Source organism: Cygnus atratus, chromosome Z, assembly GCF_013377495.2.
Source record: "Cygnus atratus isolate AKBS03 ecotype Queensland, Australia chromosome Z, CAtr_DNAZoo_HiC_assembly, whole genome shotgun sequence".
Lineage (NCBI taxonomy): Eukaryota > Metazoa > Chordata > Aves > Anseriformes > Anatidae > Cygnus > Cygnus atratus.
The window spans coordinates 74,201,769-74,228,687 of NC_066396.1; the positions used below are offsets into that span (position 1 = coordinate 74,201,769).

The 26,919-nt window shown below is 44.0% G+C and overlaps 1 protein-coding gene across 2 annotated transcripts; it reads left to right on the forward strand.

Annotated features, from left to right (window-relative positions):
• The first annotated feature begins 494 nt into the window (after positions 1-494).
• Positions 495-25,085, forward strand: KIAA1958 (KIAA1958 ortholog). Of its 2 annotated transcripts, XM_035564543.1 has the most exons (3): positions 495-1,650; positions 4,893-4,934; positions 24,040-25,085. In XM_035564543.1, the coding sequence occupies exons 1-3, from the start codon at positions 495-497 to the stop codon at positions 25,083-25,085; spliced, it is 2,244 nt and encodes a 747-aa protein (XP_035420436.1). The 2 variants fall into 2 exon arrangements, with proteins under 2 accessions (XP_035420436.1, XP_035420437.1); XM_035564544.1 differs by lacking the exon at positions 4,893-4,934.
• Positions 25,086-26,919: the final 1,834 nt, after the last annotated feature.

A 26,919-nucleotide genomic window follows, 5' to 3' on the forward strand; every position in this document is an offset into this window, starting at 1 on the left:
GCTGCTTTGATGTTTTAGATAAATTGTATGCCTAAGATTTTATTTAATTTTCATGGCCTAAGTATGAGGAGACATTCACCATTTTTTTGGTCTGCATTTTGTCAGAGATTTAAGCTTCAAATCATACTGCCCCTCATGCTGAACTTGGTTGCTTAAGAAGCCACTTCTTATTTCAGCTGTGTATTGCAGTGATGTTTCTTCCTTTGGGTTTAAATGCAGATTTTGCAGGTAGAATGAGGAAAGGGGCTGCTTGAAAGCAGGTATTGTTCTGAGAAACGTGTTTTGGAGCGCATGAGATGAGAGTAAAGTGGGTTGAGCAGGGCAATAATGTAGCCGTGCTCTGGGAGTGCTGAACAGCAGGGTTTTGCTCTTTCTTTGCAGGCGAGCAGCAAGCATGAGCTTGGCAGCGCGTGAGCGTGAGCACCGGGACCCAGTGATCTGAACCCTGTCTCCAGCTGACTTCCCGGCCTGCCAGGTGCTGTTCATCCCGCACCATGGAGGACTGCCTTCACACCTCCTCTGAAAACCTGTCCAAGCTGGTGAGCTGGGCCCACAGCCATGGGACCATCTGCAGCCTCATCCCCAACCTCAAGCACCTGCTCTCTGAGGGGGCCCATGGTAACCTGACGGCCATGTGGGGCTGCAGCGCCGGCCATGCCTACCACTGGCCCCTGGCCGCCACATGCCGGGCGGGCTCCCAGGAGCGTGTCTGCTTCCAGGACAGCCGCAGCTTCAACTCGGACAGCCCCAGCATGCTGGGGGTGCCCTCGGAGGCACAGGCCAGCCCCCTGGAGCGCTACCCGGGCCGGCCGGGGAAGGCCAAGCTGGACTGCACCCGCACTCGCGACTCCTGCGACTTCTCCTACTGCAGCGAGCCCTCGGAGCTGGGTGAGCCGGTGGAGGAGTACGAGGATGAGGCCACGCTCTTTGACATGGTCTGCGAGTCCTCTGTGACTGATGAGGACAGCGACTTCGAGCCTCACCCTCACCGTGCCCCCAGCGGCCCTCGGAAGCGGCCGCCCGCCGTCCTCCCTGCCGCCGCCCATGCCCAGCCGGCTGACGAGGGGGGCGGCGAGGTGCTCCTCAAGAAGATCAAGCAGGAGCTGCCCGAGGACTACTACATCGTGGCCAATGCCGAGCTGACGGCTGGTGCCGATGGGCCGGCACTGGCCCTCACCCAGATGTCCAAGCCCAAGCCACCAGCACAGGCTGGACCCTCCGGCATGGTTGCCACCAGGACCCTGTCCCTGCCCGCCACCGGCCCGGACCCTGACCCACCGCATCTCTGCGCCTCCCCACCCGGACCACCCCGGCTCCCTGCTCAGAGGCCACCCCGGGGTGCCCTGGCCTCCCCAGCCCGGGGTACAACTGGTGGCGTCCCCTCGGCCACCCTACAGGTGCCAGCCACCAGCTCCAACACCACAGCTGTGGGGAAGGCCATCAGCATCCCGCTGTCGGCCCTGCAGCTGCCCGGGCAGGAGGAGACCCCGGCCACCGAGGAGACCCCGCCGCCCGCCCCGCAGTCGGCCCCAGGCGGCGAAACGGCCGCGTCGCCCTCAGTGAGCGCAGAGCCCGAGGTCAGCTCCAGCCAGCAGCAGCCCCCTGCTGTCCCTGCTGCCACCCCTGAGGCAGCGGCGCCGTCAATGCCAGGTAGGAAGGAGGCTGGATGGGTGGGAGCGGTATTCTGGCGGGACGGGCACCCTGGCTCAATGTCAGTGGTCACCTAAGGAGGAGCCCCGCTGGGCTGCATGATGGGTTCATAAGATGGCAGATAGAGAAGCCATCAGCCTGGGAGAGGATCTGGAAGACCACCCCCTGTGAGGAAAGTGCAGCTGCCATGAGGAAATAGATCTTTTAGGACACGTTTTTAGGTCTGTGGGGTGCAGCTGTGTGCTGGGAGCTCTGCCTGGGAGAGCTGTGCAGCCATCCTGTTGTGTGCGAGGGATGGTGTGGACATGAATCTCAGCTGTGCTCCCCTTCAGAGAGGCGGAAAGGTGGACTGTTTGGAGTGCAGAGGCAAAGGAGGGCACTAGAAGAGTGTCTGGAGAGAGTTCCTCCCTGTTATAAATCTTTATCACATTTTCCTGACCTGCAAATCAGAGCAGCTCACAGAGACCTGAAGGATGACTACAATGTTAACTATGAAATTGATAACACAAACTGTAATCCTGTAATTTTTCTTTATTTCCCTGTTCTTGATGGAAGTTCTCAGCCTCCTTCCTTTTTTCCATCTCTCAGTGCTGCCAAAGCATTGAGAAATGGCACAGACATCAACATTATCAGATAAAGAGCATCTTGATTCAGCATGCTTCTGCTGAATGATTGCCATGTGCCAGTCTGTCTGCAGGACAACTCAATGTTGGCCATACGAATTGGTGTGGGGAGGAAGCCTCCAGCTCTCTCTGGACCTAAGTGTAGGCGGTGCTGGCTTTGCTCTTCCAGCTGGTGAATGGTGCCATCCCAGGGTGAGGCCAAAGCTGGAGGGAGTTGCCTATATGCAGTCCCTGTGGTAGCTACTGTAAACCCTAAAAACAATTACTTTAGCAGCCTGGACAAACCCAGCTACCCTGAAAAACAGTTGAACACTATTAAATCTATTAATTAACAAGAACCTGCAAATCTCGTTACCAGATAAAACACCCAGCATATTTAAATACACAGTTTTACTAGGTAAAACCCCACAAAGCTTTACAAATTAAAAAAGATGGTTGTCGTCTTGGTTACAGCAAAGCAAATTTCTCTTTGGGACTCCCATTTCTGCATCTTTGAGAAGTTACTTTGCAGTAGACCCGTCATATAACACCCCATGTGGAAATCCCAATGCAAAGCTCCAGCTGATATAGAACTGAGTCTGCTCAGCTAAATATGACAGATGTGGGATGCCTGATGTGAATCTAGATTGCATGGTAAACATACTTACTCTGTTTTCTTCAGTTTATAGTGCATAACTGCTGTGTGTACTAGAGCTGTTTTCTACCAACCAGCCCCTCCAACCAGCCCCTCCAGCTTGCTCAGCCTCCAACTTGCAGGCTGGGACATGTGAATACAAACCTAGGCAGATTTTTGCCATGTATGTGTGTGTGCTGTCTTGGAGAGTGATTTGCCTTCAACAGAGTCATTAAAATAAACAAAACCCTTCAAACTGCTCTTGTCAGGATTTGATCAGGGGAAGACCTGCAGCATGTTTATTTCTGAGTGCTCTTCTCCATCCTCAGAAGCCAGATGAGGCCAGCAGTTGTTACCACTGAGGGCTAAACCTTACAAGAACGGACACAATGCCACATTTTTACATTTATGCAGTTTCCAAATTAGGGTTGTTCAACATCTAGCATCTCACTGTGAGGACAAAGTGATACTGCATCTAGATTTACACCCACTGTGTAAATCCCTCCTAGCTTCCCAGTGCTGCCTGCATAGACAGCAATGTTACATCAGCATGCTGCCTGAATTCCATTTCAGTCATCTGTGTCCTCAATACTTAAATTTCTTGTGTTCTCAGAAGGTGTTATGCGGCGTCAGCCTGGTATAGTGTTGTAATATGCTGTTACTGTACTCAAAGGTAGCTGCATTTCATCAAGGGTAAAATGATTGATATACAACTATAACGTGATACTCACATCAGGGAAGTCTTGATTGCTATAGATCCTCCTCCTTTGGCAAAGAAGTGCTGGCATTAATAAATCTTTGAGCTGCAGAGAAGCGAGCAAGTGAATTTATTGCAGATACGTGGTTCTGCACAGCATATTCTTTCAGCTAGAATCTGGAGGTCTGATTAAAGACTTTAGCACGTTTATTGTTTATGTACAGTGATTTTGTTAGGTTGTCTCTTTCCTTAACAAAGAGGGATGTACTGGAAGTGGTGCATGATATATAAAATTTGAGCAATATTGAACTACAAGAGAATGTTTATGTGTACTATATAAAAACGTTTCTTTCCTAAACAGACAGGCAATGATGAGTATAATTCTTACATAAAAGATGGCAGGAAGTAATTATACCAAGGAGCCTAGAGCTATTGTTAGTTTATAGACTCAGTTGATGTTTTGACAAACGAATGAAGATACAGTTAAAAGGGAGCAAGGAATTTAAATTCTTCCTTTTCCTCTACCAAGTGTTGCTTAATTTTAGAATAAGATATGAAGCCTTGCTCCTGGTCCCATTATAATTGAACATGTGTTTATGAGGTCTTTGCGGGACGAAGGCCTCAGGTGGTTAGTTATAATTAAAGAGTGTGATCAAACCAGCAAGAAATATGACTTTGAATTTTAGGTTAAGTCACACATCTTTGTATTTGTGTGGGTGACACAGCTGATAGTTAGCATACATGGTTCTCTCTCAGGTCATGAAAGTTTTAGTGAGATTCTTTAATAAATCAAAAATATTGATGTATGTTAGCTCTGGCCAATTTAAACTACACAATAGTTTTGGACTGGTTTCTCTTTTAAACATTTCTTTTTTTTGTCCTTCACTCTCTTTAATTGCACCGTGGCACCCAAATGTTGCAGGGACTTAGCAGAGGCATTTTAATGTGTTGCAAGTGAAGTGGCATCCCAGAATTCAGTGAGGTTAGATTCTGATTTCTGTTGGGTCTTCATCCAAGCATAGCAGAATATACTGCATTATTTTTGTTAAACTCCAGCCCTAATACATGGACATTCATCTGTGAATTTTCTGGTTGGTTTTGACTACTTTGTTAGCAAAGGCTTGAAGAATATGTCTAGGTACTACTTAGTCCTTTTTTTTTTCTTGTGGAAAAAAATGAGAGACCTATATCTGAGAAGAGAGAGATTTCTGTAATGGTGGAGAGCTGGGAATCTCTGCAGTTTCTATTTCCCAAATAGCCTCTTTCGTCTTTCCCTTTTGCTGAACTTGGTCTGTTTTTTCTGTCCAAGAACCAGCAAGGGCAGGGTGGGTCACGTCAATGAAGATAGGAGGTGAGTAAGAAACAGGATGCTTTAGGTTGCAGTACGTACAGCCTAGAAAAATTGTCGTCATTTGGATATCTGAAGCCACAAGTGGAAAAAATGTTGTAACTGCAGGAGGATATGGAAGAAGCCTATGGCTGGGAGGAAGATAGAGCTTACTGTGCAGGAAGGCAAATTTTGATCCTCAGGGAGGCAGGACTCACTTTGTAAGCAGAATAGCCGAGGTGTTTGTGAAGAATGCTCACCTTCCATCTGAAGAGTGAGGGTAGAGACGTGTGTTGGGTTGACAAGACAGTGCGGCACCATATCTCTGGTCCAACACTAATCTAACACTATAAACACAGGAGGAGCAAAGGGTTCTGTGAAGATACACTAAAAAGGTGTGAAATCCATATGTGCAAAGTGTGCAGCAGCCAAAGAGTTGTCAGTAGGGATGGAAAACCAAAACATCATATAAATGAAGTGACAAATTTTGTTGTTTCTGTCAGAAGCATGACAAATTGTATTCTGTGGGCACCAGCACAATGCCAGCATGCATATGCATTGATGGTCTGGCTGGGCTGCAAAGTGATGCTTCACACGTACAAGCTTTTGCAGAGTTTCGAGAGGAAAGAAAGTGTCCACAAACGCCAGAGGAGTCTCAATGTGCTGCACACTGTCCCTGTGCCATGGGCACCAAACCAAGACCATGGTCATGAACGCGTGCTGTGATGGATGGTGCCATGGCCTGGGCCTTGCTGACTCTGATGTCTCTGCTCTGCGTTCCTTCCTGGTCTTTCCCTTTCTGTGGCTGGTTTCTCAGGATCCCAGAGCAGCGTGTAACTCACTCTTGCCAACTTTTTTCTCTCCTTTCCTCTACCTGAGCTTCATCATTAAAAGATACGGTGCGTCTGGGGGTTGCCTGATATTTGCTTACAGCTTTCAAGTTGAATGTTTTAAAGTATTTCTCTGCAACCAAAAGAACTGGGACTTTTCTCTCTCTGCAGTTGTGTGGATTTAAATTAAATGGGAGCTGAGATCCTTGTGTGATCATAGGACTCTTTGATTTGGACTTGTTAGATGAGCATCAAAATGTTACAAGATTTAGGGGGAGAAAGAAGTTCCCCAACTTTGTGGATTGCCAATAGTGCCTAGGTTGGGCTTAAACTCCAAAATCGCTGTTAACACTGCAAGCATAAAAATATGTCAGCTAGCACATTCCAAAGAAGTGCAAGCAATAAGAAACAATGCCTTTTTTTGGAGGTATATGAAGCATCAGCCATATATCCAGAAAGGCCAAATTAATCCCTGCTATAATTCTTCCAAGTCCTGTGGAACTGTGCCAAGAATGAATGTAACACAAGGCAAGTAATCAGTCAAAGAAAGTTACAAAACTTTATTTAAGCTCTTCGAAGAACACTCAAATAATTGCTGATAGGTCTCTGTATATATAATTTACATACAGAGATTGATGAGTTTTGGCTAAAGGGACTGCTGAAGCCTGCCTCCAGGGACTTATACTGCTGAATGTGGTCAAATGAACAATTAAACTGTTTTAGGGGTGAGACAGTCTCTTTCTCTTTGTGGTGGAGTAAAGAGTTCAGAGCCCACTGGTGACTCTTTATGCCCCATAATTGATTTCTTTTCTTGCTCCACTAGCTCAAGTAAAAATAATAAGTTCTGAGGTAGATAATTACCTCCAAAAAGTACTTTTATTTTTTAAAGTTGCAAGGACCTTGCTTATTTAGAAGAATAAAATCAGATAATTAGGGTTTTACTGATCAGAAAAAGAAAGGCAGTGAGTTGATTAACCCTCTCCTGCACTGCCTCTGCTTTCTGATCTTGCAGCATGGATTTGCCAGGCCTCTCCCACCCTTCGTTACCTGTATCCAAATGCTGCCAGCTGATAAACTATTGATCTGGGGACTTTACTCTGGAATTTCTGCTTGTAAGGCTGATGTTACTTGTCTTTACGGTATTGTAAGGGAGTTCTATTTAAAAGCAGAATAATATCATAAAAAGGACAAATTCAGCCTTTGAAATGTAGTTGTGTACTTGTATTCATCATCGAGGTCTACAGCATGACAATCAAATCTGAAAAAATTTAAATCTTTGTGCTAATAATGGTAATGTGGGAGTATGCTTTATGAGTCTGTTCCTACAAAAAGTAGTTATCATGTTATTAACTCTTGCAGGAGAACTCTGAAATGAAGACTTAGCAAGTACTATAACATCTCTAGATGTTTACAGAAATATATTTATCACCGTTTCAAACTCTATGTGTTTTCTTTATTGGAAGTTTCATGCAGACGCAGAAGGCTCTTGACAGTGTCTTGCACCCTTGATGACCAACAGCTGACTTCTCATGTAGACGGGGATCTTCTTTCTGCCCTGAATGTTAAATATTTGTTAAACAAAGCGACCGTGCACCCAAATGATGAGGCTGCTGCTTTTGTTGACTGCAGGGCTTGTTTCCTATGTTCCCCAAGGACCCCCCCTGTGTGGGACTCCCTGCAGCAGGCAGAGCCATCTCCTGGCAGCAGTGCTGAGGATATACGTGTGCATCTTGCCAGAGGGAGTTCATGCATGCTCATGCTGAACATAGGTTGGTCTGGGAGACGTTTGAGGATAGGGTTGGGTAGTAAAAGTAAAGGAAAAGATGTGTAGGCCTACACAGTAAAAGATGTGTAGGCCTGGCAATCCATTTTAACAGGTGAGGAGTGGTAATTTCTATCCAGTCTGTGGCAATTCTTTGCCTGTAGCTAGAAGGGAGTGCAATGCCCCCAAAAAGATCCATTGCACCCATGTCCCAGCAGGATTTAAGGATTAAAACTGTAAAACATGTAGAGTTAGGCTGCCTGTCAGGAATATTTTCTGGGGCTCTGAGCAGAAGAATTGCATCACAGGGAATTATGGAAACTTCATTTAAATATATGTTTTCAGTTTAAAATACTGAAGTACAAACTTCATCTTAATACTAAGATGATGTGTTGCATCAGAAGAGAAACTGGCAACTTCAATAATTGACTGTGTTCTAGAGCACCACTGCTCATTTCAGATTTAGAAATGTTCCCTTTCCCCCATTACTCCAGCATCAGAGGCAGAAAAGCAAAAAAATATGTGGCAGGAGAGAGAAGGAGAAAACAGCCAGTTTTGCAAGACCAACATGAACTAGATGCTGTGCTCTGCCCTTCACTTCTTCCTCTGTTCTGTGATACTGATATGTAAAGGAAGAAAATAAGTCTGGTGGTGGTTCCAGCAATCCTGGAAACATATGGAAACAACAATGGAAACCGGACAAGTTATCTCTTTATTTTGGGGAAATAGAAGATTGTTTAAGATGACATTTTTGATCAGAGATCTGCATTACTTGTGTGGTCTTTACAATTGCTCTAATTTTGGACCTGTTCTCATTGTATGATTTGTGAGTCTCTGAGCAGGAAAAAAGAGGCAGAATGAGATCAGATTGGGATCTGCAGGGGTGACAGAGCACAGCAGCCAAGGGAGGCACTGACCCTGGAAGGGCCTCAGACATGCGCTCTCCTTTTCCGCTTTGGATGGGGTGCTGGAACAGAAAGGGAACACAGGGCATGGCCTTTTAGGTCAGGATGCTTTCTGAGAGTGTCTTTGCACTGTGGATAAGGCCAGTACTTAGTAAATTTGTCTACAGAAGAACTATTTCACCTGTGTATTCTAAGTTCAAGCCTTCAATAGAGGCAGAAAACCTTGGAAAAAAACGTTTTCACCTGTCTCCGTGATGGGAGCATGCCATTTTTGCATAAGATGTTCTGTGAAGCCAGCACACAGGGACTTCTCATTTCTTCCATTTTCTTTTACCTAACTTATTTTCCTCTTGGTTGAGTCTTGTTCTTTCATGTCATCTTTTTGTGCTTGCAGTGAAACTAGAACATCCTTTATTGTGGAACAGATCAGTAAAAAATTCTGGGTATATTTTCTGTCTACCTAAGCAAAATAATCATATAGAATACAGAAATTTGCTGAATTTTTCTAGTGCTCAGAAGGAACGGAAGCATGGTGGTGGATGTTTTGTCATGGCTGGCACAGCACCGGGTAGTGCTTGCTGAAAAATCCAGATCTTGGAAAACACTGAAACGTGCCTTTCTTTGATAAAGTATGCTTAAATGAAGCATTTGCTTAGGCTGTTTGCAGAGAGTGATGAACCAGGCTGTTAAATCAGAGCCTCAAGACAGCGAAGCTGAAACACCTGCTTCTCCTACTGATGCTTCCCTCCCTTCTGGAGCACTCCAGAGGCTGTTCACAGCAAAACGACTTTTGACACTGGCTGTTCAGAACAGCTTGAATGGGTCCCGTGGCTGCTGTGGGATGGGTAGGCAGAGCTGTATTTTCATTTCCCAATTGAGTCAGCTCTTGTCCGGAGCCAGGAGATGCTGCCCAGCAAAGAGGCAGGATGCTGGTGCTGGTAATCACACCAACCTTGTGTTAGAGGCAGCAGTTCCCTGAACCTGGCTCCCACCAGATCCTGCCCTTTGTGGGAGCTGCTGATTTCTGCTTGCGTGTTGTGGAGAAATTGGTTCTGAGCTTGTCTTTGCCATCTGTGCCATCAAAACCTCTACAGCTCCTTGCTGCCTGTGGGAAACAGATGTGCAGGTAGGCATGCAAGCTCTACATTCAGGTCTCCCAAGGACCAAGCAGGCTACCAGATAAATAAGAACTGGACAGTCTGAAAGATTAAAAGTAACCAGAAAACCGAGCAGCAAGTATGCAGTTAAATATTTTATCATGAAACATTTTAAGTTGTTGTTTTGTTTTTTTTTAATGAACACCCCCAAAACATTCTGCTAGAAGCTCTTTCCTTAAAAAAAGAAAAAGATGTTTTGTTGTTTTCCTTTTCACTTGTTTGTTGGCAGCTGTACGCAGGTTGCTCAAATTTGGTGTGGAAAATCACTCTAGCAGCTTCCATAAATTACTTTCATTTTTCTTCTGGCATATATTCTGGCTTTCCTACGGTAATTGACATCTCTGTACCCATTATTGTTTTTACATTTGTTAGAGGTTAATGAATGTAAACTTGCCATTTTACAACTCTATATTTATGTAAATCTCTGCAATAGATCACAAGTTAATTTAAAAATGAACTTTAAAAGAATTTAAATATTTTTGTGCCATCTATCTTTGTTTAAAAGCTTGATTAATTGGTCTTGGTATTTCTATGCAAGCTACAGGTAGGACCATTTTTCTCTAATATGAGATATCGTTAACATAAAGCCGAGAAGAATCAAACTGAATAGACTGCACATGGAAAATGCTGCTGTAAGTGCATATATCCTTTTTGTGGGTTCAGTCTGGTTCATACTGATGGCATTTCCAAACTGCGTGACAGCAGTGCTGGTAGAGCGCAGCCCAAAGCCACCGTGTGCCTACCTGGAGATGCAGCACCAAATCTTTCCAACTTTTTCCCTGAAGGCAGAGTGCTTCCTACTCGTGTGTCCACTCTTGCTGCTCTTGGACTTTGTGGTAGCATTGTCAGTTGCCTCCGGGATGCTAAGGTTTGCTCATTTGATATACAAACTCACGTGGTCACCGCTATAACCACTATACTGCGTCAAGGCAGTGTTTAAGGGAGTTGAGTGTATCCCGGGTGTTTTTTTGTCTGAAGATGTTTTCCTGTATCCCAGTGTAATGCCTTTTGTCTTCCAAACTCATTTCTGTGCAGAAGTACTCTGTTACCCCTTTAATGATTTTATGTGGACATTCAGTAAGTAAGTAAATGCAGTTTTCCCCCGCAAGCTACACTATGAGCCTGTGGAAATCCCTGTATTGCAGTAATGGGGTTGTATTCACTTTCAGGGAAAAACGTATGGAAAATCTTTCTTAAAGATGTGGTGCTGACTGTGCCTAGTGAAACACGAACATAGTCACTGCTGGGGGCTGATCTCAACGCCCAGCTGATGCATCCCCCAGAGGGGAGCCAGCCTGCTTCCAGGGAGCAAAGTGCAGAAGAGCAAATGTTAAAGAGCAAAGGCTGAGGCTCCTGCCTGCTCAAACAAATTTAAGTTTCAGGCTGAGACTCCAACCTTGCAGAAACCCACTGATGATCTGCAAAAGTTGAATGTTGCATGGCTCCAGATTGCAGCCCCACCGAGCTGTTGCCTGTGTGCTGGTTACCCAACATTGCCCTGTTTCCTTTTCGCTAAAGCTTTGTATGTCTGTATGTAATGCCTTTGGCAGTGAGAGCCCTGGACTGCAGATGAAAGCTTTACGTTATGTGCTTAATTATACATTCACCATAAAGTTCATTGTCTCTGTCTTATTTCTAACATATACCTGTTGCTCCCATTGACTTCAGTAACAGCGAGTGCACACGCAAACATACACAGAAGGACCGTACGTGTCCCTGTTGGTTAAACTAAGGGTATGTTTAGGCAGGCAGTGACACTGTGGTCTGCTGTTGCTTTTCATTAACGAAATCTTCATGATGAAAACATCGCTTGAAAGCATACAACCATGGATTAATGATACTTAATCATTTACTTGCTAATTTGTCCTTGGAAATAAGAAGAACAAAAACTGACCTTCTGTTGTGCAGAGAAGGAAAAAATCGATTCAGAGATAATATGACCCAGGTCACATCACCCCAGGGCAAAATCTGAATGTGCTTCTTTGCTGAGCTATTTTAAGCAGGACATAACGGTACCCAAAGATACTGCCTGTGAAAGATCAGGACTTTCATCTCTGATCTCTGAGTGGCTTGCTTCATTTTTCTGTTTGCTATCGCCCCTGTCCTAGCTAGATATTTGCCTAATCTCTTCTTTAGTCCAGTGACTGCTCAAGGATACCTGTCTGAATGAGCAACAGAACCACAGGTACTTTTGTATGTGAGTACTTCCACCCTGACCATGACTTGGAGCAGTCTTCTGAGTGTGGTGAGCACTGTCCTTCAGTCACGTGGGTGTCCCCAGTTATGGGGATTTTCTTCTGTTAATGACTCTTGTTGTTTGGGATTTACTGTCTCTTACTGACTATACCCGCAAGAAAAAAATTAGCAGGCATGAAAATTATTCTAGGATTTATAGCCCAGCATTCTTGCCTGTATGCTGGTACATGCTTTGCTTTTTGCTTTTAGATTTCTGTTTCTTTCTTCTTGCTGTAGAAAGAGGTGTCTTTTTGCCTGTGTTTTGTCTCCCCTGATTTCAGATAGTCCTCAGAAAACTTGTTGACAAACACCTTGTCCCTTTACCATTCACCTCTGTAGCTGTTAAATACATCAGACTGTTTATTGTGCTAGTGCATAATAAAACAGCCATATATATGTGTGTATACTATACATCCATAATTACATTCATTAAGTTATACTCCGTATCACCTCTTGCATGAATTAGTTTGTGTCATTTTTTGTATGAATTCACTCAGTAGTAGGGAAACTGATTGTTCGTATGCTGCATAGAAGAACAAATTATTTTTATGGAAATAACAATTCAATCCAGGCAGGAAAATTTTGACAATGTAATTACGGAAGAGAGATAATAACAATATTCTGAGCAGCAAGGAGGTGCGTATGTGTGTATGCTGTGTGTATGCACGTAGCCAGAAAAAATTTGAAAGCCCTCAATTTATTTAAACAGGCTTTATTCAAACAGAGCTGCGAAATGTGACTACAGATCTATTCAATTAAACTCTGACAAAGTAAGTTTAAACACGTATCCAAGGGCAGACACAAACAAGCCGTGCCACCAGCAGCAGACTGGAGGAAGCTGGCTCCCTGCGTGTGCACGTCCCTCTCCTCGTCCCTCCGGCTCGGCCTGGCACCTCTGGAGCAAAGTGTGTGCTCCTTGGCCAGCCTCCTGGCAGCATCTGGTGCCCAGGGTCCGCAGCCTTGCCCTCTGCTGGGATGTGCACACATCTCTGCCCTTGGCACAGCTGCTCTGTCTCCTCCAAGCTCGTAGGATCTTGGCGTCTTTGAACTTTCACCCCTTCCTAGAACAAGGAGCGTCAAGATGGCAAAGCAGGGTAAAGAATGCGCCTTAGGAACTGTTTTGCTTTAAGTGTTGCACTTCATCCTTTCTGGAGAATTGCGTGGAGAGCTGGTCCTTAAGTTCTGCTCTCTGACCCAGTGAAGACAAAGAAAATATGTGTGTTAAAAGTGTGCTCTGAAACTAGTTATGCGAGGTTGTAAATTGTGAGCTCTTCATAGGGTTCGTGCCCTTCACAGCTTGCTTCACTCATACTGGAGAATATACAGTGCAGAAAGGTAAAAGCAAATTGTGTCATTGTGTAACATCACCAGCCAGGATTTCAGAAATAAACTGCAAGCTCTGTAGCAGGCAATTTGAGTACTTCACTAAACATAAGAGGGTTTTGGGAAATGAGATACTGAAATGCAATTATTTAGGATGCTGCTTTCCCTGTTACCAAAAGGCAGGGGTGCTGGCTCCCTACACGTGTTCCCTGCTACATCTGCAGCTGACGGTTCAGCCAGAGCAGGAAAGGGTACCTTTTGATTCACTACCAATGGCAGTTTAATAAAATAGAGGGGGAAATGTCTGCAGTCTCTAATAAGCAATATATCAACTAAGCACTGTCAGCCTGTGTAGAGAGCTCCACAGCAAGATTTATTACGTTAATTACAGTCATGTGGGCCTCATGCTCTTAAGTCTGAAACTGCCGTCACATTCTAAACTTGATTTAAGAATGCATTTTGGCCAAGACTAAAGTGCAGTCTATTATGATTAATGTAATAAAATATTTATTACATACTCCCTTTCTTTGTTCCACTGCTCGTTGCCCCAGTTAGACTGCCTCATTCCAAACCAGTGATATACAGTTAGATTTCAGAGGATCCTCATCTGTTTTTCATCTCTCTCTTCACTGTTGTTCTTTTTTTCATATCTCTTTGTTCCGATTCTCCCTTCTCTCCCCCTCATCTTCATTTCCCACCATTTCTCTGCATCTCAGCTGCTGTCTGGAGTGAATCAAAAGCAGGCAAACTTCATAGCCCCGGCACATCCCTTTGAGACCTCGTGCAGTGCTTTCTCAGTTCTGCTTATTAAAGTTAGCTCTTAAACGCAATGGCATTAAAACTGTCGGTAGGCTGTAGCTGAGAACTTGCTAAGCCTGTGGCAAGGTAGGGTGCTATGAAAAGAGAAGACTGATCTGTAAAGTGATACATGTTTGTGTCCTGTTTTCCATTCTTCTTCCACAGGGCCAACTGCAGACAGGACCTAGGGAGTAAGACTTCATGTTATTTGGGAGGCTTGGCCCATAGGAATACAGGGGCTGAGAGGAAGCGTCCTCAGGAGCTGTGACCCTGCTGGGTGTAAGCATGTTGTCTTGTTGGTTGTACAGGCAGGCACAGCACTAGGGTTCCTTCATCATGTTACTTTGGATATGGACACAAGTATTAGCCAAAAACTACTGGCCCCTGAGATCTCCTAATATAATCTGCAGTATAATGCTGTTGTACAATATCTGTAACGAATAGAAACACCACAACTTAGAGGTCGCTGTAGCACAAAATCCCACTTGGCCAGGTTTTCCAAAACACCATATAAGATGGTACTTGTGGTTTTGTGCAAGCCAGCCCATTAGTTAGATTAGTGGTTTGGTGTTTGCAAGGTCTGTGTATGCATGTAACTCCAGCTTCTCTGTATGAGCAAACAGAGTTGAAAACCTTATGGAAAATGTAGAGCCCTGTTTTTCTTACAAGAAATCAGCTTTTTGGCACAAGAATTTGTGTTTTACCCCTAAAGCTTCATTAATTTTTAAATAAGAAACTTCATCCAATGAGGGAGGTGCTCTGATATTTATGTCTTCTTTCTTCATTTTGAATTTTTCTTCTTTTTTTTTTTTTGTCATAGCGACTCTTGAATCCAGTCATCTTACACATAGGACTGTTCAGTCATACTCCTCTTCTGTTATCTAAACAAATAATGACTTAATCTAGCTGGTCTCTACATTTCTGTGTAGGCATAAATGTAAATAAAGGACCTTAATGCAGGAAGCACTTACTATATGCTTTGTTGAACTGGGTACGCTTTGTGGACTGGTGGCCAGCAGGTTAAGTCCATTTGGAAAACAAATGCTTCACTTCTGCAGTGCCTCATCTAGCTTCCAGTTCGCTGGTTGAGTCTGACAATTGCTGATGTACTCCCTTATTTCCTTCTGCCCCAGATCATGCAGTAAATAACATGCTTTGAAAGGCCAACATTTCACTGTGTGGCTGAAAAGTCCTGGGTAAAACAAAAGATATTTTCCAGAGTTAAGTATTTAACCTGAAGAAAATCTTAGGCAAAAAGGCAGCTTTTGTCCTTAGCCCTAAATTGAAATCATTACTTCAAGTCTTTTCAGTGGAATTAGCTGTTTTGTTAGGAAATTATTATGCATCTGAATGCAAAGGTACATTGTCAACATAAAGCTGGCATTTACTTCACACTGTGCATCACGTTTTACCACCGACCAATGCCAACAGCACTCCAGTTTCACCAGTCTGCCTGAGTGTTTTAGCCTGAGCTCTGAAAGAGGTGCAATTATGTGTGAACATAAAGAAGTGAACATAGCTGAAGAAAGTTTAGCCAGTTATTCTGAAAGGGAGAGGGCTTCACAAATTTTTAAAAGTTTTCTAATGGTTTTAGGTTTAGAAAACCCACAGAATAATAGATTGATCTGGATTGGAAGGGACTTCAAAGACCACCCAGTTCCAACCCCCTGCCATGGGCGGGGACACCTCCCACCAGACCAGGTTGCCCAGAGTCCCATCCAGCCTGGCCTTGAAAACCTCCAGGGATGGGGCAGCCACAGCTCCTCTGGGCAACCTGTGCCAGGGCCTCACCACCCTCTGAGTGAGGAATTTCCTCCTAACATCTAATCTAAACCTACCATTTTAATTTAAAGCCACTACCCCTTGTCTTGTCAGTACAGGCCTTGGTGCAGATTTTCTCAGGATCTTTCCTACAGGCCCCCTTTAGGTACTGGAAGGCCTCAATTAGGTCTCACCAGAGCTTTCTCTTCTCCAGGTGAAACAATGCCAGCTCTCACCACCTTTCTTTGAAAGAGAGGTGCTTCAGCCCTCTGATCATCCTCATGGCCCTCCTCTGGACCCGTTCTAACAGACCCACATCCCTTTTATGCTGGGGGCCCCAGACCTGCATGCAGTGCTCCACGTGGGATCTCACACAGGTAGAGCAGCGGGGGACAATCACCTCCTTTGACGTGCTGACCATGCTTCTTTTGATGCAGCCCAAAACACAACTGGCTTTCTGGGCTGCAAGCTCTCTCTAAGTTTATTTTTTATATACTCCATATCTATGAGAGTTGGATTCCTGGATCTCAGTCAATTATAGTGAAGATGGCACAGAAAGCTAAAGTTGAGCCAGGGGAGGTTTAGGTTGGATATTAGGAAGAACTTTACTGAAAGGGTTGTTAGGCATTGGAATGGGCTGCCCAGGGAAGTGGTTGAGTCACCATCCCTGGAGGTCTTTAAAAGATGTTTAGGTGTAGAGCGTAGTGACATGGTTTAGTGGAGGACTTGTTAGGTCAGAGGTTGGACTTGGTATCTTGGAGGTCTCTTCCAACCTAGATGATTCTGTGATAGTGGGGGTCCAAAGAGTTTGTATTTAAAAAGTGCCTGAAAAGGCAACAGGTAACATGGAAATAAGAGAGGAATGAGACCAGACAGGTGAACCTGGAGCTGTTTCCAGGCTTTGTTATAATCTAGGTGACTGATTTGAAACAGGGTAGCTAAAATGGGGGATCCCAGTCCCTCTGAGCCCTGAGTACCTTTCACCTGGACATCCCCAAAGTACGAGGTATACGGTTTCTCCAGTGCTCTTCCAAAAGTTCTTCTGCTTCTGCTGTTCTTCTGGCTGTGCCTCAGGGAGCAGCTGTAGTTCCCTGCTGTGAAAATGCTGCACAGTATTTGGCTAAACTGGCAGAGCTGGAGTTGGTGTATTTGTTCCTGCTAAATGCAGGTCAAAAAAACAAATGGATCTGGGTATGCATGACTAGCCCCATGTTGGGATGCACAGGAAACACTTCCCATTTTGTATTGCAGCTGTTCACACCAGTGCATTGCACGACAGCTTCATAAGAAGGTGGGAAACTATACAGTCCCATGCTCCGTAAATACCACTCTAAGTGTTCAGTGGCTGAAGTGAAATGTAGAGTAAAACAAGAATGCAACACTTTCCCTTTTCCGCTAGTCCTGACAAAACTGAAACCAGCTAGAAGAAGTGAAGATCACGTGTAGGATAAATTAAACCATTTTAGATGAGAAAATGCATTTTTAGACCCATTGTGTTGAAATATCTCAGAAGATGTCACATCACAGTAGAGAAGGGTGCTACCTTGTGCAAATCAAAAGTCCCTGGAGCACTGCTGATTTGCAGAGTTCATCAGTCACTGCTAGTATCTGCTGTGTAAAAGATTGATCCAATCAGTTATAGGAGGACATAAATTCTTAATCCCTTGTCATGGCTCCAAATTTTCTGGCATTCGAGGATGATGTAGTAGTTCCATTAATATTGAAGGAAATTTTATCGTTGACTTTGCACCTTGCATCTTTTCAGGCTCTTGTGGTGAGAAAGTAGTGAAAAAGAGTACAAACTGAATACCAGCACTAGCATCTGAGTGAGCATCAATTTAAGAGACCATTCTGCACCTTGCAAAAAATGTACAGATGGGTAAAGTTTATTTCAGTGACTCTTACTTCGTGGAGATACCAATTTATAAATATTCCCGTGCTCATTTGCTTTGAATCTGTGTTCTTTTTTTCTTTGAGGGTTCTTAATTTTAGAATCATAAAATATTTCACTGATAATTTTGCTGGAGGAGGTTAACTGAATAGAAGCATAATTTGTTTTGGCCAGAAAACCTAACATCTTTTATAAGTGGATTTTAATTAAGAATTTTCTACCATACTAGAGATTTTACATGCTAATGAAAGCATTTGCTGAAAATGTTAAACTGCATGGTGTTTGGCTTAATGTAGTGGAAATAGAGAACTTTAATTGTTAAACAGAATTTAGTAGCAAGATCAGATGGGTAGGGCAGAAATTCAAGAAAAAGTGCAGGAGTACTTTCTCTTGCTTCAGTAATCTGCAGCTAACAAGTTAATCCTTTGGTCCTGCAGAGCTCAGAAGCTGTTAGATGTCAAGCCTGATGAAAATCTCCAAGCAGTCACAGGGTTTTCCCCCCTCTTTTGACTCTGACTCACCAAGCCTAAGCTTAAATAAATATGATATATCGTGGCAAAGGAAATGCACTTTATTTGGCCTCAGGACTTTCTAAAGAAACAGTTATTGTTGGATATGAAATAATTACATTAAAACGCATGTATTTGTGACCTAAGCCTTTGACTACTGCATGTGTGTAGAAGTTGCCCCGACAGAGGTGGTCCGTACCAGATACTAAAAATGCCAGAAATGTCGTTCTCCAAGTGCTTAGCTCTCCCTCTCAGTCTCAGAGTGGTCCTGGGAGTGCTCAGAGACACCTCTACCTGGGAGGCCTCCTGCTCTTACCCTCACCCTCTGTTTTCAGGGGTGAGGATGGTGCTCAGTTGGTTATTCCCGTGGCATAGTGAAAGCCACTGACCATTTTGCACGCAGAATGGCGGCAGATACCTTGTGGCCGGCCTTGGCAGTGTGCTGGCTGTTAGCAAACACACACGTGCTGTGTTAGGACAGCAGCATTTGGATGCTGCCGGCAGGAAAGCTGTAGCACTGCTTGCTGTAGCACTGCTTGCTGGAGCGTAGCCTCCCCGCTCTGTGACATGATGGACCTTCTCTGCACAGCAGCGCAACAACTGCCCACCTTGAGAACTTCATCGGCCTGCCAATACCCTCTTGAAAGACAGAAGAAAAGACAGGTAGGCTGTGGCTTACATTAATCGTTTTAGGGGGCTGCTTATGGCCCTGGCCCGTGGATACAGTACCACTGTTTTCCAATAACTGCAGGGTAGGGGCAGGAGCTGACCTGCAAAGTGATGGTGCCTGGGGAGAGAGCGCTTAGCTCCAGCATGGAGATATGTGGCATCCTGTGTGTGCTGGGCTTTTTCACTTGAATAAAAGCATTTTGGTGAACGTGGGTCTTCTCCAGAAAGATTTTTCTAGTCAGAGCACAAATCAGGCAGAGGAGACACTGGCTGGTAGTGTGATTGCCATCTGAAAAACCTACATTGCTGGAGTTCTTGTTGACTTCCTTAAGCAGAATTTGAGGCTGTGAGCTCAGACTCATGACTCCCGCTAATGTTACAGACCCCCTTTGAACATTAACAGTCTGCAGTGGTCTGGCATGAAGAACAAAAGCAAGTGCTTCTCCCTCACCATACATAATTACAGAGGAGGTTATGTCCTCTTCAGTGAGAACTGGCGAGTCAGAGTGTGTCGGTGTGTGCGAGATGAAATAAAAACAACCCCGAGTTTGATAACTCTGCTGATAATGTTAAGTCTTGGCTGCGTTAAGATCAGATTATGAAAAGATCAGACCACAGCTGTTGCTCTGTGGGAAGGATTGTCTCACAGTTGTGGGCTGGCCAGGGACACTCAGCTCCCACTCGGTCATCTGTGTGATCTCCGCCAAGTCACTTTAGGTATCTGGGACACTTAAACTACTTAGCCAGTTTGTCTAACTCTTAGTTGGGAGTTTACCCCAATCCCACAACAAAGTGGGATTTACAGCCTTTTTCTAGCATGTTCTAGTTTTCTTGGAAATGAAACTCTGATACAGGATCAGATACAAATTACAGGTGCTTGGATCAGACCCTTTGTGTGCTGGTGCAGCTGGGGGACAGGACCTTGGGAGATGCATCTCCAAGTCAACTTATTTTTTAAGTTTCTTCTCCTGGTCTATAACACAGGGGGAACAGCACTACCTGCTCCAAAGGTTGCATTATTACAAGGAAGGGGTACTATGGATAGCTTGGTTTGGTAAATCAATGACAACAATAATTTTTGGTTGGTTGGTTCAGACTGCTTTACTAGCCAAGACAGGTTACACAATAATATGAGGGCATCTGTCTTCCTTAGACTCTAAAAACGGACACCAAAGTAAGACTATAAGAAAAGTGCAAGCATATATGACACCTCCCCACTCTCCTGTCCTGAGCGATTTGCAGATCAGGGTGTTTCTGGTTTAGAGATATTGTCTTGTATTAAGGAGCACTCTGTAATTATTTTCTGTGCTTTCACCCAGTTTTTGAACCCATGCACACTGAGGAGTTCATAATAATGTGAGCAATGGATGCCCAAGAGGAAACAGGTTTAAGTTTGCAGTGGTCAGGGGACTAATGTAGATCTCCACCTATGTTTTCAGTAGTTTCCAGAAGGACCACTGAAAAAATACCCCAAAGGGTAAGCCCTGGCCAGAAGAGCTTTTCATCTCTACTCGGAAAGATGCAACAAGGTGAGACCAAGAAAGCATTTGGGAACTGTTAGGCTGGAAACACTCCTGTACCGGGACAAGACCATTCACTTTTAATCCCCAAACCCAGAGATGAAGTCATGTACCTCAGCAGTTCTCCCAGCTTGTCCTTACCATGCCCTTCGATCCTTACCATAACATACGTATTTTCAAAAATTCATTGTGATGACAGCTGAGATGCTTTTTAGTCTTGAGTTCTTAATGATTGAATTACTTTCAATTTAGTCTTTCTTTATCCATCAATCTGGATGGATTTGTAAGGAACAAAATGACATTACACAAACCTAATCTCCTTCTCTGACAAGATAGCAAGGCCATGTGGCTAGAGGAGAAGCAGTCAATGCCAAACATCCAGACTGTGACAGTGGCTTCGATTCTGTTTCACCTTATTTCCTATAGGCAAAGAAGAGATGTGTAGAGTGGACGGGCTTATTGTAAGCATTTTGCAAGAGCTGTTTGCAGACGGCACCCAGGGAGTAATTTTTGTGATCTCCTTGTCCTGGCAAGGGTTGTGGGGAAAGGACGGAAGATAGGCCTGATGGTGGGCTGTAGTTTCATTAGTGATCCAAACGGCCCAGTCATGCTGGGTCTGGCTGGGATGGTGTTAACTTTCTTCATATCATCAAGGCTTTCCCTTTTTTCAGCCAGCTAGTCTGAGTGTAGGCAAGAGGCCGGGAGAGGACACAGCCTGGAGGGCTCAACCAGGTTGACCGAAGAGATGTTCCATGACATATGACATGACGCTTAGCAGCAGGAACTGAAGAGAGGGTTTTGGGGGGAGGTGGGTATTGCTCAGAGACTGGCTGGACGTTGCTCTGCTTGTGTGAGGTGGATCAATCACTTGTTCAGTGTTTTTTTATTTCCCCTCTTTCCTACACTTACTCAACCTTGTCTCCACTCACAGATTTTCTTGCTTTTGCTCTTCCTATTCTCTTTCTTGTCCTGCTGGGTGTGGACAGAGAGTAAGTGGCTGTGGGGTGGTTAGCTGCTGAGTGTCAATCACCACAATAATAGGGAATAAAATAATGAAATTAGCAGAAAACATGGAGTTTGGTGATATTAAAAGGGTGTTTGGATAAAATTTGTGTCCCCGCGGTAACTGGAGATGGATAATATGTTTTCTTTCAGCACTATGACATCTTGTTGATTGAATGAGGAAGTAAGATTTTAATGATATGAAGAATTTGGTCTCCTTCCTAAGCTGTCATAGGCTACTAACATTTTTTTTTATTTAAGTAAGGCTCAGCTGCGTTGTCTGCTTTTTGCTGTAGACGAAAAGCACGTGCAGATCCCGGCAGTGGCTCAGCTGATGTCTGATAACTTTGGCTGTCTCAGACTCTGTCCACTGGGTCTCACTGTCTCACTACTTTAGTCCCGTGCCATGAGATATGTGTGATATTTGAGCAGTCCTGTAGGAACATAACAATTCACTACAACTGCAGGCTGGATTCCCAGTCAAAATTGACCTAGCTCTCCCGAATCTGTTGGCAGATAACCTCACCCCATTATCTTCAGCATTTCCCTCCTGCCTTGTGGAGCAACACACCAGAGCACTGCGGGAATGCAGTGTTTCAGGGGCACTGTTTTTGCTCATGCACCTTCCGGAGATCTTTATGCAGCATGGATTTTATAACTGTTGGTTGCAGATCTGGCAATTTCCTTTGCAGATTAAGGAAAGATGCCAAAACATAAATGACTGACTGTGTGTCTCTGCAGTGTTGTGACAGGACATCCTGTAAGAAGTGCTGATTGATGACATGTATAAAACCAAGCCATTATATGTGCTGTTTATATTGAAACACTACTTAAAAATGTGGGCTGTCAGTCAAAGAACCGATTACTTACACAGTGCTGTAATAAGTGGTGGTGGGTGCAGTGAGCAAGGTATCAGAGTAAATGTTTTGTTTCTGAACCGCAAACAGCACTGGCTCTTAATTTCCAGTCTGCAGCTAGCCATAACAAAATGATCTAACCTACCCATCGCTGGAAGCAAGAGACTTCACTGAAGGCTGCTCGGAGCTCTTTGATACTGACATGAAAATTAAAACCAGTTTCTGAAATAGACTGGTTATGCTTTCTTCTTCCCCTTGAGCACGGTTAGAGCAAACCTCAGTGCCCTGTGGCAATGCTTTTCATGGCTGCAGAAGCCTCCAGGGGCCTTGGCTGCAGACCTGCATCTCTCTGTACTTTGCCAGGGACCCCTTTCAGCAGGTTCCACTGCATTATTACAAGGAAGGGGTACCACGGATAGCTTGGTTTGGTAAATCAATGACAACAATAAGTTTTGGTTGGTTGGTTCAGACTGTTTTACTGGCCAAGACAGGTTACACCATAATAAGAGGGCATCTGTCTTCCCTAGACTCTAACAACAGACTATAAGAAAAGTGCAAGCCGATATGACACCTCATGTCCCATGCATCTTCCTGGTGTGTATGTGGGGTGGGAAACACCTGGTGAGTGCTGCTTGGTGCCGCTGAAGCACAGACACCAGGATTCCCTCTCGCTGTAAGTCAGGTGAAGAAGGGACACCAAAATGTATGTTTTGTTTGCAGTAAGATAGAGGAGAAAAGAACTTGCTTTTTTCCCTCTTCTGCTTATTAAGTGGGAGAGAGGGAAAGGACATTTGCTTTACAAGTACAGAGAATTGTCAAATCATTGGAATTTTCCTTCTTTGCGTTTGCTTCTCATCACTTTCTAAAACCATTACAGTTTGTCCTGTCTGTAGTGACACTTCCTCCTATCTGCTTAAAAATTGCATCCGTGTACAGATAGTTTCCATATGCCAAGAAAACAGTCCATAAATGCACACATCACTTCACAGGAAAAAGCTTTTCCTTTTATGCTAATGATCAGACTGAAAAATCATTTGTCATTAAAAACCATATTTGCAGTAGCATCTGAATACTGTGCTTTGATATGCCACTGGTTGTAAGGACATTTGAGTATAGCTTTATGGAGCAATATAAGTTGTTTCCTGAATTTGATTTTTTCTGCAAAATGAAAAGGAACGGTCACAATTGCACTTCTACTGCCAAGGTACAGCTTGATTATGTAGAGAGACTATATAATCATGTTAAGTACTGACGGTTTTATTCCATATCTTCTAATGTGAAGTATAATCTATTTTTTATTCGTGTACATTTGTAAATTACACATTGCTCTGTGGTACTTTTACCTGCTAACTCCCTTCCTAGGATGTGCTGCATTGCCTTGTACTGTACACTTGTCTATATTTGTTTAGCTCTTTAAAAATGTCTGATTAAAGATAATTGTCATGTGATAAATACAAGGCTTTAGTTATTTTTTGTAGAAAAAAAATTGGAACCAGTACAACCTCTGGTTTCACAAATGAGGCAATTCACAAATGGGCTCACTACTTGGAGCAGGCCCTGCACACAGCACTGGAATCCACAGAAAAGCTGCCTACCTTGCATTTGTTGTAAAACGTAGATTGCCTCTAATCCCACTGTTTTCCACAAATTTCCATGCACAAAACTGTGCCCCAGTGTCATGAGGAGCTCATTTTGGTTTTGTGCCATGCTCTAGTAACATCATTTGTCAAACTGAAGTTGGCTTTTCAGTCGTATGAGAGGTATGTAATGATATTTTCCAGTGCTCTTTGTGCAATTAATTTTTTTTTCCTCTTTACTTTTAAAGGAAGTTTATTTTTGGGGAAAAGCTTGTTGCGAAAACTCACTGCTTCTTCTGCTTTGTTTTGTCTTTCTCCTTCTCCCTCCTCCAGACCAGGATGAGAGAGCAGCAGAGCTCAGCAGGGAGCAGAACGAGAAGACCATTCGCAGCACACAGACGGCTCTCCGCAATTTCCGCGAGTTCCTCATCTCCAAGTATCCTTCTGAGACCCGAGAGATCTACGTCATCCCCTGCAAAGAGCTTGATGCCTACCTTGCTTCCTTCTTTGTGGATGCCAGGCAGAAGGATGGGTCTGAATACGAGCCGAACAGCCTGGCCAACTATCAGTGTGGGCTGGAGCGGTATCTCAAAGAGCACAGGTATGGTTACAGTATTACCAGGGATAAGGAGTTCAAAAGGTCCCAGGAGGCTCTAAAGCAAAAGCAGATAGAGCTGAGGTGTAAAGGAAAAGGAAACAAGCCACACAAATCCATGAAGCTCACCTTTGCTGATGAACTTATCCTGCGCAAAAGAGGCTTGTTGAGCCGGTACAATCCCGAAGGGCTCCTGAACCTTGTCTGGCTGAACAACACTAAGGCCTTCGGACACTGCACAGGTTTTCATGGGTCCACCCTCAAGTGGGGAGACATCCGGCTGCGGGTGACAGAGACGGGGCTGGAGTACCTGGAGTGGATGGGACCGGACAACGGAGACGTCAACGCCAAGAGCAAGAGAGGCGGGACGGACTCGCGGGTGTACGCCACCCAGCACTCGCCGCAGACCTGCCCCGTGCAAGACTACAAGGAGTATGCGCAGAGGCGGCCTCCAGCCATGCGCTACGAGGACGCGCCTTTTTACCTCTCCATCAAACCCGTCGTCAACTTGGCTGCTCTTCACTGGTACAACTGCCAAGCCCTGGGGAAAAACAAGCTTGCCAAGATGGTAAAGACGATGTGCGAGAAGGGCAACATCCCCGGAAGGAAGACCAACTTCAGCGTCTACCAGAGCTGTAGCACGTTGTCAGAAGCGCAGAGCAACCAGCTTGTGCTGATCTGCAATAACTTGAGCCAGCAGGCTGCCCAGTCCATGGCAAGCCACTCCAATACTGGCAACTTCATAGTGTCAGCATCCTATGACTCTTCCTCTGACACAGCTTGAAGAGGGGTATGACCTGGACAGATTTTTCTTTTCCATTTTGTTTCAAGCATTGAATTTGTGCCCAATAATACGCATCAACTGTGATTGTACACTATTCCCCCATAGCCCTCTCTCCAGTGTTAATTCACTTTATAAAAATATATAAATATATAATATATTTTTCTTTTTACAAATAAGTCAATAGAAATAGTTTAGTATTACTAATATAGTATTTATAGTGTTAATACAAAAATGAAAGTTACTTATGGGTTATAATATAATTGCAGATTTTAAAAGGACAAAAGTGGTTCTCAGGCAACACAAGATAGACTGGAAATACCATTTTTAACATGCACACATCGGTGACTGTAGATCCCCAGGGAGGCTTACGTAGCAATTCTATTTTAAAGCATTTTTTTGACTTCTTATTTCAACATGGCCTCCTAGAGTAGAGACAAACGTATTACTGGCTGCTGCTCCTTACCTGCTGGCTTGCTCTTGATTAGCAAGACAAGGAGATAAGAGATACAACAATGTAACTTTGTGAAAGCATTAACAACAATTTTTACCTTCTTTTTTTTTTTTTTTTAATTTTGTTTCCTGAGGCTTTATGCCTGATGGAAAAGAAAAATCCTGAAGTCAGCTAAAAGCTATTTTTAGCTTTTGTTTCTGTTGATGATTTTTTGTGATCAAAATGTCACTGGTCTTTAGACTAAAAGGTACTATTATTTTCAACAATAAGCAGAAGCATAATGGCAAAAGCAGTCGTACAAATAATTTTAACTCTTTAAGCACTGGTCATTAGTATTTTGTCACTGTGTGTACTTAATATAAAACCTACTGACTTGGAGCCACTCTTTCAGTATTCTGGGGAATGCAACAGTTCAGAAAAATCCATAATCTTATTTCAAACTATACAGAGAAAATGCATTAAATATGTCTTAAGCCATCACTTGAAATCCACAAAAAATAACAGGAAGTGTAAGGATAGTTTGATATTTACTTCAGAGAATGAAAAAGCTGAATAGTTTTAAGCACTGGAAAACAATTTGAAGTCACCTACACATAATCTATTTCCGTTGCAGACAATGGAAAATGTGTGTTTGGCTCTGAAGGCAGAATTTGGTCCTTAAAGCCTTGAAATAGTGAATGCTATTGTCCCAACATTTGACTTTGCAAAGTAACTGTTTTCTGAGTACAGGAAAAACACTAACAAATATTTGGGTAAACCATTATAGTTCTTGACCTTTAAATTGACGTACAGTACCTCTCAAGTAATTCACCCTAGCTTATTCAACATTTCAGATGGAAATGTTCCACTAGGATATTCTAGAGATGTGACCAGTCTGTAGATAAGTCTGCCGGGGTGGTCTGGTGTCCGCTGAAATCCGTGAAGGACTCAGCCTCACCTGACTTCCCAAGGATGTTGGGTGGGTCAAACTGTTACTGAGGACTTGTTTTGGTTTTGCTTTTCTGTTCCCTTACGCTTGTTTGCTTTCATTCCTTTACATTCCTTCATACCCTTTACATTCTTTAAATCTGCAACAGTGCAGTGACTTTACTCATAACTTATTCCAAAGAAAGGGTGAGACAAAAGTAGCAGAAAGAAATAAAAATAACCCACCTGGTGCCATGTAGCACTTGTGTTCGGTGCTGCTATGTCATGGAAGGAGGCGGCAGACTGCCTGTCCCTCACATAAGCCTTATTGAAGGTCCATTTTGGGCAGGGATGGGTAGCAGATGGTCCATGGAAGGTCTAAGAATGGAGATTTCCTCTCTAATAAGCATCTGGCGTCCCACCCAGCTCCATGCAGGTGACACAGCTGGACTCGGGCCCCAGTGTGCTCCACACGTA